General features: G+C 45.0%; 1 protein-coding gene across 12 annotated transcripts; it reads left to right on the plus strand.

Annotated features, from left to right (window-relative positions):
• Nucleotides 1–404: 404 nt before the first annotated feature.
• Nucleotides 405–15,131, plus strand: fubp1 (far upstream element (FUSE) binding protein 1). 12 transcript variants are annotated; one of them, XM_079751252.1, is made up of 18 exons: nucleotides 405–540; nucleotides 979–1,102; nucleotides 1,753–1,788; nucleotides 1,890–1,929; nucleotides 2,039–2,085; nucleotides 2,272–2,343; nucleotides 2,433–2,490; nucleotides 2,589–2,751; nucleotides 2,843–2,941; nucleotides 3,042–3,155; nucleotides 3,261–3,603; nucleotides 3,721–3,881; nucleotides 4,064–4,215; nucleotides 7,968–8,044; nucleotides 8,853–8,996; nucleotides 9,359–9,433; nucleotides 10,024–10,086; nucleotides 11,487–15,131. In XM_079751252.1, exons 1-18 carry the CDS (start codon nucleotides 448–450, stop codon nucleotides 11,657–11,659), a joined length of 2,034 nt encoding a protein of 677 aa, XP_079607378.1. In that variant the 5' UTR covers nucleotides 405–447; the 3' UTR covers nucleotides 11,660–15,131. The 12 variants fall into 12 exon arrangements, with proteins under 12 accessions (XP_079607378.1, XP_079607383.1, XP_079607382.1 ...); XM_079751257.1 differs by having other exon boundaries at nucleotides 8,871–8,996; XM_079751256.1 differs by having other exon boundaries at nucleotides 3,042–3,140.
• Nucleotides 15,132–15,162: the final 31 nt, after the last annotated feature.

The following is a 15,162-nucleotide window of genomic DNA, read 5'->3' on the forward strand; positions in this document are numbered from 1 at the left end:
AAGAAAAATATATATATCGCCCAGGGCGGCAAATGTGTCGGGGGCGCCCTCTAGTGGCGCCCTTAATTAATTAACTAAATTATACGAAACCCTCACCGTAGTAAGCAGGAAAACGCGACCAGCTTCTTTCTTACTTCCTTTATTTTAAAGACATTTCTTTTTTTCTCCTTTCTTTTCTCACCCAGTTTGGATGCACGGATATACGACACTCAATAAGCACCGAGTACTTCGATAGAGGGCTATTTATATCGCATTGTTATGTATAAAGGTCGTTCGTATCGATCATGATGAACAGAGAGGTATCGACGGGTCACGACCAGCCACGGGGGGTTTTGGGTAACGGCATCTCCGTGAGCTCGCGATGAGTTGAATTTGAGCGCGAGACTGGGCGTGAATGAATACGGCCATCTTCTGTCGCCGGGCACGAGAGGAGAAAGAGCACCAGCCATGGCAGACTACTCGAACGTGGCTCCCCCGTCCTCTAACGCGCCCGCTGGGATGAACGACGCGTTCAAAGACGCGCTTCAACGAGCGAGACAGGTATTCGCCTCGAATTTTTTCCCACTACTTGCGACTTCGAAGTTCGGTTTTTAAATGGTATTAAATGCATGAAAAGGACCGCGTCAGCTCACCTGCTAACGTCATGCAGTATCATGCAAGGCTAGAGGAAGGGGCTAAATTGGTTAGCTATCGTTTATTTTTTCACCCTTGTTTAATGGAAAATGGTGTTTTAAATGTGGTACACGGTTCGAACAGAATATGTGAATTTTGTTATGATCCGTTCGAAGCTGTGTTGGCTAAAGCCTGTCTATGCAACGACGCAACTTGTTAGCTTGCTAGCTAACATGGAAGTAACTGCGTTCTTTTGTTGGTTCCGTCTTCCGGGAAAGCATGCAGGCCGCCCATTGCGGCTTCGTACCTCTTCAATGTCCATGATCAGTTTGGTTAATACAATTGTTTTAATAATCTAATGCATAGATCGCGGCTAAGATCGGAGTCGACGGCGTTGCTGCACCTACAACAAACGAGTTTGGCTACGGAGGCCAGAAAAGGCCCCTGGAAGATGCTGGTGGGTATTTTCCCATGCCTAACCTCAATATAGGTCAGTGGCCTAAATTGATACATTGCTAGTTCTCCCCCCACTTAACATGCTTGCCTGTATGAAATGTGACGAAGGTAGTGTATTTCGAGATCCACTCGCTGTATCTTTCTATGAGTATGGTACGTTGCGGAACGCTGTGACTCTCGTGCTTTTTTCAATCGCCGAAGTTGTTTATTTGAACGTGTGCTATTCTATTGTGTGGGGGGTCGTTGTTGGAGGTCTCCGGTTATTGATGCCAGGTTGGGGCCGGAGTAGCAAAGAGGGCGTGCTTCGAACTTGCAGAATTAGTTGTCAGAAGCATCTTGATTCATGCAGCATGCATAATTGTTTAGGTGCAGTTATCATGACTCTTATTGGAAATTAAATTGTTATATTTGAAAACAACAACCAGGGAACCTTTTGAATTGTTTAGACATTTGCTCTGGCAGTGTAGGTAGCTAACTTGTGTTATTTGTATGCACACTTGAAGAATAGAAACCAGTCTTTTCGAAGTGCTCCCTGTGACGTCTAACCATATTCTGTATTCAAGGCGCTGTGTGTATTCAATTTTCAGAAATGTGAATCGGTTCGGTGAAGCCTGGCCATGTTTGTAAGTAGTGGGAGTATGAGGGAATAGGCATGTACTCATGTTGCCTGTTTCTCCTCCACAGACCAACCAGAGACAAAGAAAGTGGCCCCTAGTGACCGTGAGTACATTTTCTTCAACTTTAATCCAAAATATAGTACGTTTGACTCACACAACCTAGCAATGACTACATGTCTTCTGACTTGCTCCTTTGTTTTACAGCTTTCTCGGGTGGAATGGGTGGAATGGGAGGTCCCCCAAGGTAAATATATGCGAAACATTTCCCACTTTGTATTCTACTTTTATTACTGTTGATGTAAGACCGTGAAGTTTCACAACCCCTAATTGTGCATCTTTCGTTTGTTGATTAGGTCCGCATCGGAGGACTTCAAGGTTCCCGATGGCATGGTTGGATTCAGTGAGTAAAAAACATTACACACACACACACACACACACACACACACACACACACACACACACACACACACACACACACACACACACACACACACACACACACACACACACGTATTGAATTTTAATGTACCTCTTCAGGCAAACGGTAGTGTATTTTTTTGTAACGCCTTTATCTAAACCGTTTCAGTTATTGGGAGAGGTGGAGAGCAGATATCCCGTATGCAGCAGGAATCTGGGTGTAAAATACAGATCGCCCCAGGTAAACACACTTCTACATTTACATGTTTAGCTTCATACCAGAGATGGGTAGGAACCTGTACACTAATCCTTCTCCTTTTTGTCATGCAGACAGCGGCGGCATGCCCGATAGATCGGTAACACTGACAGGATCACCAGACGCCATCCAGTAAGTTCTCCTCCACATGTTTTTCTTTTTATTATAAAGTTGGGATGTCATCACAGTGGTTGGTACCATAAGCTAAAGTCTATTCAAACTCCTTATAGGGCTGCGAAGAGGCTCCTCACAGAGATTGTGGAGAAGGGTCGCCCAACACCAGCATTCCACCACAACGACGGCCCTGGCATGTCTGTTCAGGAGATCATGGTCCCTGCTTCTAAAGCCGGCTTGGTCATTGGCAAGGGAGGGGAAACCATTAAGAGCCTTCAGGTTAGTTGTCAAGCTTGGATGCTAAACCATAAGTCTTAATTTCTCTATCTCCAACATTAACTCAACTTTGTGTATATTTTACGTTGACCAGGAAAGGGCCGGAGTTAAGATGGTCATGATCCAGGAGGGACCTCAAAACACGGGCGCAGACAAACCTCTCCGGATTTCTGGGGAACTTTTCAAAGTTCAGGTTGGTGGTCCTACCAAATGTGTATTCGATGCAACCTGGCCATTCCCTGTAGTAGCGCCATGCTGATGTCACCTGTACTAACCATCCATGTGTCTTTCAGCAAGCCAAAGAGTTGGTGATGGAGCTGATCAGAGACCAGGGGTTCAGAGAGCAGAGGGGGGAGTATGGCTCTAGGTTGGGGGGTGGTGACAGCTTAGATGTGAGTAACATTGAAGTAAGTCAAATCGTTTTCTAATCCACCATCCACTTTCATCGGGCAAGGCGTGGCAAGTGGTTTCTCCTGACCGCGGTTGCTCCTTAATGTCCCCCCCCCCCCCAGGTCCCGGTGCCGAGGTTCGCGGTCGGCATCGTCATCGGTAGGAACGGCGAGATGATCAAGAAGATCCAGAGCGACACGGGCGTCCGCATCCAGTTCAAACAGGACGACGGCACCACGCCGGAGAGGATAGCCCAGATCATGGGCCCGCCCGAACAGGCCCAGCACGCGGCCGACATCATCTCCGACCTCCTGCGGAGCGTCCAGGCCGGCGGGCCCCCGGGTCACGGGGGGGGCAGGGGACGGGGCCGCGGACAGGGCAACTGGAACATGGGCCCCCCCGGAGGCCTGCAGGAGTTCACCTTCACCGTCCCCACCATGAAGACCGGCCTCATCATCGGCAAGGGTGAGGGCCTTGCTGCTGCTGGCCGTTGGCCGTGGGCGTGGGCGCGTCCAGGGGGACTTGGCCCCTTCCTTTTGGTATCTGTGGTGTGGGATTAACGGGCCGTCCTCTCGTCTCCAGGGGGCGAGACGATAAAGGGCATCAGCCAGCAGTCGGGGGCACGGATCGAACTCCAGAGGAACCCCCCGCCCAACGCAGACCCCAACATTAAGATGTTCACCGTGCGCGGTTCCCCCCAGCAGATCGACTACGCCAGGCAGCTCGTGGAGGAGAAGATCGGGGTAAGACTCCTTAAGGGTGCTTCCTACGCTGCTTGGAGGAACTGCTAGATGACGGAGAGTCATGACTTGGTGATGGACCACACGTGTTCGGGCAAACTGATTTTCCCCATCAACACTTTACGTGAAGAGCAATCGGAAAGGTGTCTGCAAATAATAATGCGTTGGGGATTCATTTATCTTAGTGTCCAGTCACTCCAATGGGAGGACCCCATGGTCCACCAGGGCCCCACGGAGGTCCCGGTCCCCACGGACCCCCAGGGCCACCAGGCCCACCCGGTGCTCCTATGGGGCCCTACAACCCCGGACCCTACAACCAGGGGCCCCCAGGTCCACAGTGAGTACTCGCTTCTGCTTTGCCTTCTATTTATCCTAGCCATTAGTTCATTCTCATCAAATTGTTGCTCAGAAACATACATTCATTGACCATTAGGGTGGAGCTTATTTATGAACTCTTGAAATACGATCTTCTTACCCTCTCATTTTGTTCCTATATATAAAAAAATAAATCTGGCAAAATATGAGCACAATTGAACAATATTTAGAGGTAGCTCAATGACCGAGAAGTTTCTCATACCCGAAAGCTGCAGTTGCCTTTTTTTTTTTTTTTTTTTTTTTCTCGTTTCTTTACTCCACCACAGAGGTGTTTGTCCAATCCTTGGAGAAGCTCTATCAGTGAGTATGGTTGTTCATAACTTGTTCTAAGTTGTTTATAATGTTTTGTGCATTAAAATAGGGTTCAAAGCATTTATGTTCAGTAGTGAAAAACTAACTATGCTAAATGCTAATCGGGAAGCTAACTGTTTAGCTATGATTATAAAGGCTAAGTTAGCACATTGTGAAGCCTAACTTATGTTAGATAGTGAATTATTTGGTGGGTTTGTTGCCATTGCTGCATTTAAATACCTAATTTACTCTACTTACCTGTAATTTAATACTACTGAAATATGTTGTATGGTTACCTTGGATACCTACCTTAACTACAAACCTGTAAACAGTTAGTACCTTTTGTTAACCTGTAAAGAAGAAAATATTAGAAAGAGAAATACAAACCATGTTGTTGTATATTTTATTTGACTGTAACATATTGTTTAGTTGCAGTTTTACAAAAAACAAGATTTCAGTAGACATACTCAACCTTGAGTCAAGTCAACTAAGTCTTTCTGTTAGGTTTCTGTCTCACAATACAAGTGACGTATCTGCCAGGACAGTATACAATTAATTTTTTAAGCGCTGCAAGGACCTGTATAGATGGGACAAAATAATAACTAAATTTTAACAGAAATTAAAATTCATTATTCCAAGTGGTCTAACCAATGCCATTTATAAATATCTCTTTCAGATTCATTCATCATTGAAAATGTCAACTGTGGCAAAACCAACAAGATCTAAGACCGAACTGTATCTCCTTGGTGACTCTGTGACCGAGTTAAATGGCAGCAAGTTGCCGTCATTGCGTATGGCTCTGGTATTCTTCCTACATCACCATCTCAAACTAAAGGAGACTATAAGACAATCATCAGCTTTTACCATCATGGAAATAGCAAAGTTTTGGCGCAAAGCTAGAATCCCAATGAGAGATCATCAAAACTGCCAAACTAAGCTTGAGTTGACTTTTGAAGAGTGGCGACTTCTGGAAAAAAACAAAGCGCGAACGTCACCAACTCAACTCGCGAGAGAGTCAGCTTTTGTTTCCAGGCTCGAAGATCTTTTTGATGTCGCTCATGCTGATGCTCTGACCAAGACGTCAGTATTACAAGAAGACAAGGATTTCTTGTTAGCCCAGCGAGAGAAAGGAAGAAGGGGGTTGATGGCTGGATTAGATAAAAAGCTTGCTGCTAAAGAGGAAAAAAAGTTCGAAAGAGAGGAGCAAATGCTTGCCAGGCGTCATCAAATGGAACAAATAAAACAGTCAGCAGCATCTACCGCTGAGCTGAATTCATCTGATTCTGAAACCAGTTTAGCAGAATATGGTGAAGAGATGGACATCACAATGCACACACCAAAAAGAAAGAGGGGGCGAAAAACTGTCATTACTCCAGAACTCGCAGCTGCTCTAGATCGCACAAAAGTGTCAGACCGCAAGGCTGCTTTTATCATAGCACAAACTGCCAAAAGCTTGGGGCAGAACATTGAACTTGCTCTAAACAGACTCAATTCGCCGAAAGAGTAGAACACAGAGGCCAGAGAGCTGCAAACATAAAGGCCAAGTTTCAGGGTAACGTTCCCCTTGTTGTTCATTGGGATGGCAAACTGATTCCGGATCTAATTGGAAAAAAGAAGGTTGATCGTCTGCCAGTATTGGTTTCAGGGAAAGGAAATTCTCAGCTACTTACAGTTGCCAAGCTTCCATCCGGAACAGGCGAGGCTCAGGCTGCTGCTGTCTTCGGAGTCATTCAAGACTGGGGCTTAGCAGACAGCATCCGAGCTATGTGCTTTGACACCACCAGCTCAAACACTGGTCGGATTGCTGCTGCCTGTGTCCTTCTAGAGCAGAAGCTTAAGAAAGAGCTCTTGTCACTGGCTTGTAGGCACCACATTATGGAACTGATAATTGGTGCAGTGTTCCAAGTATGTATGGGAGCCACATCTTCTCCCGGGGTTCCACTCTTCAAACGGTTCCAGGAATACTGGGAATTTATTGACACAGCAAAGTATGAACCGGGGATTGCAGCCGATGATGTGGCAGGTCTTGTGGAAGACATTAAGCAAAGCACCATTGATTACGCCAACAAGCATCTTGAACAGAGTCTACCAAGAGATGACTATAAAGAATTCTTGGAACTCGTGGTTGTGTTTCTCGGTGCTGCTCCTGCATGAGGAGTGCGATTCATGTCACCTGGTGCAATGCACCATGCCCGTTGGATGTCCAAAGTTCTATACAGTCTCAAGAGCTGGATGTTCAAGGCTCAGTTCAAACTGACTCCGGCAGAAGAGAGAGGGTTACGTGATGTGTGTGTTCGCAGTACGTGTCTACCTGAAAGCCTGGATCTCTACTCATCAGGTGCTCCTTCCAATGACCTGCTGCTACTTAAGTCACTGCTTGAATACTCATCAATCCATTCAGCCATTTCAAAGTCAACATCACGCAAGTTTTCCAAACACTTATGATACTTGTCACAGGAACTTGTTGGCTTGGCTTTCTTCGACAGTCGGGTCAGTTCGTCAACCAAGAGACGGATGGTTAGTGCCATGCAGAATGAAGAAAACCAAGAGCACGATCATTCCAAGCCAATCACTGTTCATCTGGATTCATTCAATGACAAGAACTTAGAAGACTTTGTCACAGCAAAGTCAATGAAACTGATCAGAATCATGGAACTTCCAGATGGATTTCTCGCGGTTGATCCGGACTTGTGGCAGGACAGAGATGATTACAAGCAGGCTACAGAAGCAGTCAAGTGGTATGAAGTCAAGTTAATGTTGTCAATGACCAAGCTGAACGTGGAGTGGCACTCATTCAGGAGTACAGTGGATTACTAACCTGTGATGAAACGCAGCTGCAATTCCTGCTGCAAGTTGTTGAGGACCATCGCAGATTGTATCCTGATAGCAGGAAACAGACTCTGTCCGGGCTGCCATGAAAACAATAAATCTAGAGTTTGCTGGACACTGATATTAGTTGTCAGAAACTGAACAAGAATTCACTATTACTGTGTTCAAAATAAAGTGTTTAAAATAAATTTGTAGAAATACTCCTAAAAGTTGTGTAATTCGTTGCATTTTTATAAATTTCGTAATCTTTGAGGCACTTGAGCTACCCCTAAACATAAGAATTTATTGTTCAAACTTTGCATAGTGTTTTTTTTATTATGCCGCACAGATTAGGGGGGTAAGACTTAAAAAAAAAAAGGGAAAAAAATGTATGTATTGGTTTAAGCTCCACCCTATTGACCATGACGTAGAACACGATACAAATAAAGAGAAGACATTGAGTAACACGACGGAGTGGGGCCCATTGACAGGATGTAGACAAATACAGAATACATGGATAGATTCAGTATGGCAGGTACAAATGTAAACAATGAAAATGATCAACATGGATGATTGCTGAAGGGTTGATCCTGATGGTTTCTCTCTCCCCCCCAGTGGTCCTCCTGCCCCCTACCAGCCCCAGGGATGGGGTAACGGCTTCCCCCACTGGCAGCAGGGTCAGCCTGACCCCAGTGAGTCCCTACTTTGGATGTAGCTAATTGAGCTGATGTCAAGAATTACAACAGTAGTAATCCATTAAAGGGGACACATCATACCACCAGGTGGGAGTGTGATTAGCCTCACAAGCCGTCTCGAATCTGCCCCATATGACATCACTAGTGGGCGTGTCCACCTAGATCTGTGCTGGATAGATCAGTCCACCAGCCTACCCAGTGGACTGAAGGAAACGTTGCTCACCTATCCAGCACAGATCTAGGTGGACGCGCCCACTAGTGATGTCATATGGGGCAGATTTTCGAAACGGCTTGTGAGGCTAATCACACTCACACCTGGGGTGTAATATGTCCCCTTTAAGGATGTTAACCTATTGCTGTGGAATGCAAAGGGGGAAGTAATATGCTGAATAATCTCATCATGACCTTAACGGCAGAGGTATGAAGTAGAGCTGGGCGATTAATCAATTTTTAATCGTAATTTGAATTCTTGGTTAAGAACGATAAAAAAATTATCATCACAAAAAGATATTAAACTTTTTTTATTTTTATTTATCAAATGCACTTATTTTGAATCGGGTGTTTACGGTAGCGCCACCACTCTATTTTCTCTGAGGTTCCCTTTAGAAAAAGTAAAATATAAACATGGCAGCATGCGCTGAAAAAAGTGAGTGAATTTGGCTGAATTCTGTGGCAACCATAAGCATCGGTTTGAAAGAAATCCGATTTGTATTTCTAGGCCAACCCGCCCCGCCCGGCCCTGGTATGAACCTTGAACCCTGTCGTACAGTGTCCTCTATGGGTCGATTCTTATGTTCTGCTCTTGGTCACGATACATGTCCAGACAAAGCTGCTGCTGATGCCAACGCTGCGGCTTGGGCGGCGTACTACTCCCAGTATGGCCAGCAGCCCCAGGCCCCAATGACCCCCACCGGCGGGGCCCCCGGAACCACGCAGTCCAACGGCCAAGGTAACCCCATCCCCCCCCCCCGCCCGGGTCTCTGTAGAGGAGGGCCCCCTAGGCTCCCACAGAGTAGCGCAGCGTAGCAGCCCTGCCTTATCTGCCTCCCGTGTCGCCTGGTCCTTCTGTTCTCCGACCGGTGTTCAATTGGTAACCTGTCTAAATTCCTTCCTCCCCTATCAGAGCATCTCCCTTTTTTATGATTTGGCCTGTACTCTTTCCATTGCCCCCCCCCCCCCATCCAGGTTAGTTTCCCTCACTTCTCTAGGTCTGAGACCCTGACCTGAGCAGGTGGAGGATATAATACCAATTAATTCCTTCTTTCTTCCATAAGGGAATGGTGACCAATCACGTTGTACCGTTTTTAACAGGTGGCCCGCAGGCGCCAGCTCAGAGTGGACAGGCAGATTACACCAAGGCCTGGGAGGAATATTACAAGAAAACGGGTATATCACCGTAGCTCCAGTGTCCACGTCCACGTCCGAGAGGCAGTCTAAACCGCCCCCCCTGTTGCTTATCAGCAGAGAAACGGCAGCCGGGCGGGAGAACCAGAGCAGCCCGCTGCCACCTGGGTTCTTATCTCCTAACCCGCCCGGTTTAGACTGGTGCAATGTGGTGCTTTTGATTTCAGCGCTGGGATTTGAAGACTCACTCACCCTCTCCATTTGATTTAAGAGTGGTGCTTGTCCCTAGAACTAACCCCATTACTCATTCCGGGCCATTTGAAAACCAATGGTAGAAACCTGTCTGGTGCCCAACAACATGACCCACTAATGCTGTATATTCCCATGTACTGGGCTTTACCTGCTGCGCCGCCCTGTTTCCATCCAATCCGATCAAATGTACTGTTGTAATGTAAACACGACCCCTCTTTGAAGAAAGGCTGTTCTGCTTGACCTTATTATCATATAAAGAGGATCAAAATGTACTGTTGCAAATGCAACCCTTTATGCCTTGTAGTTGAGGTGACTGGGCCTGAGAACTAGTGGACTTCATGGAGAGGCAGTGGTGTAACGGTGGTTTTTCCTTTCTGCAGGTCAACAGAGTCAGCAGCCACAGGACTACACGAAAGCATGGGAAGATTACTATAAGAAGCAAGGTAGGACTGGTTCCTTGTCTTCCTAAAATCAAGGCTCCATCATCGTGAATCGAGCGACATGCTGCTGTTCTCAGGGAAAGTTATTGGTAGCAATGGTGTTTTGGCAATTGATTAGAAATCGACTGTGAAAATATCGGTCATTATGGCGACATGAGACTGCGTCGCTTTCTCATGCGAGACGAGACAAAACAAAGTCTAGCTTTAATTATACGCGCCTTTTCTTTGGTTTAGGATCTAACATTGCAACTCTTATCGAGTCATCATAAAATGGCAAAATGCTTAAAGTATCGGCCACAAAAACTTTGGATGTTGTCCCTTGTCCAATCACTTGTTAATTAATCACCCATCCAATGGGCAGCTGTGCTCTGGCAGCACTCTCACTTCAGTAGAGTGTGGCCCCACAGCGGCCCCAGAGCAACAGAGGGTTTCTGTCCCGCCACTCTGAGTACCAGTGGTGGGTTCGTTCCCCATCTCACAAACCGTGCCAGTTAAAGCTGTCTTACCAGTAGGGCTGCTCGACTATGGGGGGAAAAAAATCCTAATCACTCATACTTTGGTCAATATTGAAATCACCGATTATTCAAACGATTATTTTTGAGTTTGAAAACATGATGTATTTGTTCTTTTTTTGTGTCTCTCCCAAAAAAAAAAAACGTTGTAACCGAGAACCTTCGCCTTAAAAATTACACAAAATGGTGAAATAGAAAATGTTCAAATCTAAAATAATGTACAGATGTATCCAGCTGCTCCGCACTTTCTATAAAACGTTTAATGAATAAAAAAAAAAAAGTTCAGACTCCATTACATTAGTTTTGTCATCGTCGAAAATTTGATAATTGCCCAGCCCTACTTGCTAGTAAATAAAATTACCGTATTTTCCACACTATAAGGCGCACTTAAAAGCCGGTAATTTTCTCAAAAAACGACAGTGCGCCTTATAATCCGGAGCGCCTTATATATGGATCAATTGGTTAATGGTTTGATCCATACTGGTTGTAAACGGCGCTCTGTCAAAATGTTTCAGTATGAAAAACCAATAAAAACAATTTAATAATAATAATAAAATGTTTCACTACGCCTACGATAAAGCCACACCGCTTGCGGCATTACGGCTATCGTAGTCAGTGCACACAGCATTTTACTGCGCTTACTCACAGTCCCAGTATCTCACAGTATCACACTCACAGTATCTTCTATGCTATGCGCTTTATAATCCGGTGCGCCCTATTTATGAAAAAAGTTCTAAAATAGGTCATTCATTGAAGGTGCGCCTTATAATCCGGTGCGCGTTATAGTGCGGGAAATACGGTAGAAAAATGTTGTGTGTTTGTGCTGATCCAGGCGTCCGGCGGTCGGTGACACACGTCGTAACCTTTTCCGTTTCCCCCCCCCCCCCGAAGGTCAAGCCGCGCCTCAGGTCACTGCAGCGGCCGCCGCCCAGCCCGGAGGCCAGCCGGACTACAGCGCCGCCTGGGCCGAGTACTACCGCCAGCAGGCCGCCTACTACGGCACGGCCAGCCCCCAGGCCATGGGCGGAGCCCCCCAAGCCCCCCAGGTAAGCCTCGCTCAATAACCTGTACCCACACATCTTCAGACCCTCCCATCCCCTCTCCTCTACGTTATGTCTTAAAGTGTCTCCTACTAACCTTCCCCCCCCCCCCCCTCCCCTAATGACCCACCCTGGTGTTCTCCTAAAGAAACTGTAAGCCACCCCCCACCCCACCCCGGCTTTAACCCCTTCCCCCATCAGGGTCGGTCTGCCGTGGAGCTGGAGGCTGCAGCTCACCTAACCACACCGCTTCCTCCCATCCAGGCGTTATTTTCTTTTGTGGGAAGCTGCGCCCTGTGTTTCTGCTCTTAACATGCAATGTATCTTCTATGTATTTCTTCTGCGCAGGGCCAGTAATGTGACGTGGACATAAAGTAAATGCTTCATTGTCGAAACAAATCCTTTGTTAAATGTTTGGATGCAGACGCCTTGATGAAGATCTTAAATTTCCTTGGTTTGAAGGTGTGCTCGTAGACGTCCGCTCGTCCGGCGAACATGTCCTCCTTTTTTTTTTTTGTTTTCCTTTACTTATCTTGTAAATGCTTTGTTTTTAGTGATGGTCATTCCAGGCCTGTATCTACACAATGTGGTTTGAACTCATGTTAAATTGTAGTCATTGCCATGTATATCATCTCAGTTTTAGATGCTATTCCCTGTTGTGTTTTGCAATAAAATGAAATGAAACCTCCTGTGTTGGTAAGTTGGGATGCTTAGAGGAGGGGTTGATGTTATATTGTGTATGCTCTTGTTTTGCTGTTTGGGAGGGGGGGTGGGTCAATCAAAAAAAGCTTCAAATTCAGACCCTGGTTATTTTTGTAGTCCTCTAAAATGGCTGACTTTAAGTTGTGTTCTGTATATCTCTCTCTCTCTCTCTCCTCTTTTGGCAACCAGTTTCATGGCTGTCTAGTAGACTTGTTGCGTCCATGCCTTGATCCAATAAGAGTCCAATAGACCTGTTGTTCCATGCGAGTGCTTCTTTAGAATTGGGCAGATGTTTTTGTCGTTGGAGACCTTTTGCGTTGACTCTTGTCTGACTCATGCATTAACTGCAATACTCTGGCGTTGTGTTTCTTTAATCTTGCCTGGTGATGATCTTTGTTGAGGTAGTATGCACTGTTTTGCCATCATAGACACTTCCTCCCCCACAGGCGAGTTTAGAAAAGCGGTAAGCAAGTATGTGTGTCTCTTTTTGTTTGAAGATATTTTTCCGAAATTATGGCCGCAAGAAATGTTGCACCGTAGTATATATTTTTTGTGCTGTTCTTTTCCAGGACAGTAAGGTAAATTGTCGTAACGTATATAATATTTGCATTGAAAAGTTTTTGCTCTTTTCCTCCTTTTTAAATTGTCTCACATGAACCCCATGTATAGACTTTTAAAGATTTTTGATATAAAAACAACTGCAAAAGTCATTGTTTTTGCTCTGACAATTCTGTTAGTGTTTGATAAGAATATGGGTTTGTAGGGTCGATTGGCTAAGCAGTCCTTCATCCTTGAGTTGAGCCCTCCTATGCTGTAAGTACAATAACTGAGAGCTTATTTCACTGTTTGCCAAATTGCAAATGTAGTTTTGTCCAATTATTTCAATTCTCCCGTTTGTTGGGGTAAGTATGATAGAGCGGTTGTGATTCCATTAGAATTGGTTCAATCTCTTGTACTTATAACTGTTTGAGAATGTTAAAATTTTCCTGCAACGTCTAGATAAATGCATTGCAACACTATGGAAAGCATATTGACTCGGTTTGCAATGTAGTTTTTAGATTAGTCTTAATAGGCCGTAATTCTGACTTACCAAACGGATGCAGGGAGTGACTTATCTAGGCAAACAGAAGGTTTATAGGAACTGTTCATGTGGTTGTTTTTCCATGTTGTCGACATGTGATCTGCCAAGTGCAATGTGGTTTAGAACGCGGTATGATTTGACTTGTTTTCAAATGCCATCTTATTCAGCAAAGTTGACATGAAAGTCTAGCATGTGTAGATTTCTGCTGTGTTTCTGATTTCCCCCCCCCCCACACACACAACGAGCACTGCCGGTAGAGGAAGTACTCGAGTAGCTCAACGTCTTGATTTTGACTGCGCCATGCAATGGTTGTGATGAAGCACTGCAGTGACGGGCTGTTGTTGATTTAAATCCAAACCTTTATGACTGCATTGTTCACTGATGGCAAAGTGCAATATCTGATCTTTGCAGTGTCACCCCAGACCCTTGCACCTTAGGTTCTGCTGCAGTAACACAGGTAAGCGAAACCTAAGGAAACCAGTGTTTTTCTTTGACCTGTGACTTAACCTGCATATATGCACAAAGATGCTCACCTGCTCTGATACATGCCTAAAATGCATCTGATTGGTTCTTTGCAAACATCTGGAGAATTGAATATCAACTGCTCTGCTTAGATATCGATGTGCTCTCACTCTGACTTTGCATGATATGCGTTCTGATGACCTGTTCAGTTAGATTTGACTTGAGCCATTACAATGTTTATTTTAAGAACAGCACAAATTGACCAGTATTCCCATTGTCCATGGGTCTTTTCTAAAAGGTGTCTTTGTAGTACATATTAAGTCTTTGATAATAGCCTTTTCTGCAATGAAAGTGTGGCACTCAATACATCGATCACCCCTCCCCCTCCCTTTCTTGTATTTGGATAGAAACTTATAGCATGCCTTTTGATTATTATTAGGTGGAGGTTATCAGTTGTCTTCTGCCCAAATCCCCACACTTAATATTGATGCTCACTGTGTGATGGTGTGAAATTGTCCAAAGTGCAGTCAAATCGACCGTCTTTTTAAACTGTTGCTACCTTCACTTCTTGCTCACAGTGCTGGAGGCGTAGGTCGTAGAATCAGGCCCGTGGTAGTTTGACCCCCAAAACGAGGAATCCTTTGAGTCTTTACTGCTGCGCAACAGTAGACCGTTCCCAGAGCTCCAGTGATTAAGGTAAACACAATGCAATGAAATACAAAAGCTGAAATTGCAGTGTTCTGTGCGATGCATTCTTTGAATTCGGATTGTTTAACCATTTCATTGAGTTATCTAATGGCTATTTAAATTGATATGTTGGATATCTTGTTCTTATCTTGCCCTAAATAACACTTTGAACAGAACTAATGCTTAAAGTGAGACAGTCTAGGATCGGATGAACTTCGTGGTTAAACACTTCTTGACTTGCATTTATATTTCTGGGGTGTTGGGAGAGGGAGGGCTATTTTTTTATACTGGCATTTTAATAAATTGTACCACCTGTAGTGAAAGGGTCACATTGTTTGAAGTTGCCTGCTTTTCTATCTGAGATGCTCTTTTTCATCTGGGCTGGTGTGAGTTTCAACAAGGAGGTCGTGGGGTTGTAGAAGACAAACGGCAGTGAGCAATCAGGAGCATGCCTTAGAGGTAAACACAAGGTTTCATGTACTGTGTATATTATGGAATGTATTATGGTTTTTCTTTGACTTGATGTTGCCATGTCCACTAATAAAATTGTAATTAATTAGTTAACTCTTGCCTCGTTTCCGTTGATTATTACATT

Source organism: Pollachius pollachius (genome assembly GCF_949987615.1).
Source record: "Pollachius pollachius genome assembly, chromosome: 14".
Classification (NCBI taxonomy): Eukaryota; Metazoa; Chordata; class Actinopteri; order Gadiformes; family Gadidae; genus Pollachius; species Pollachius pollachius.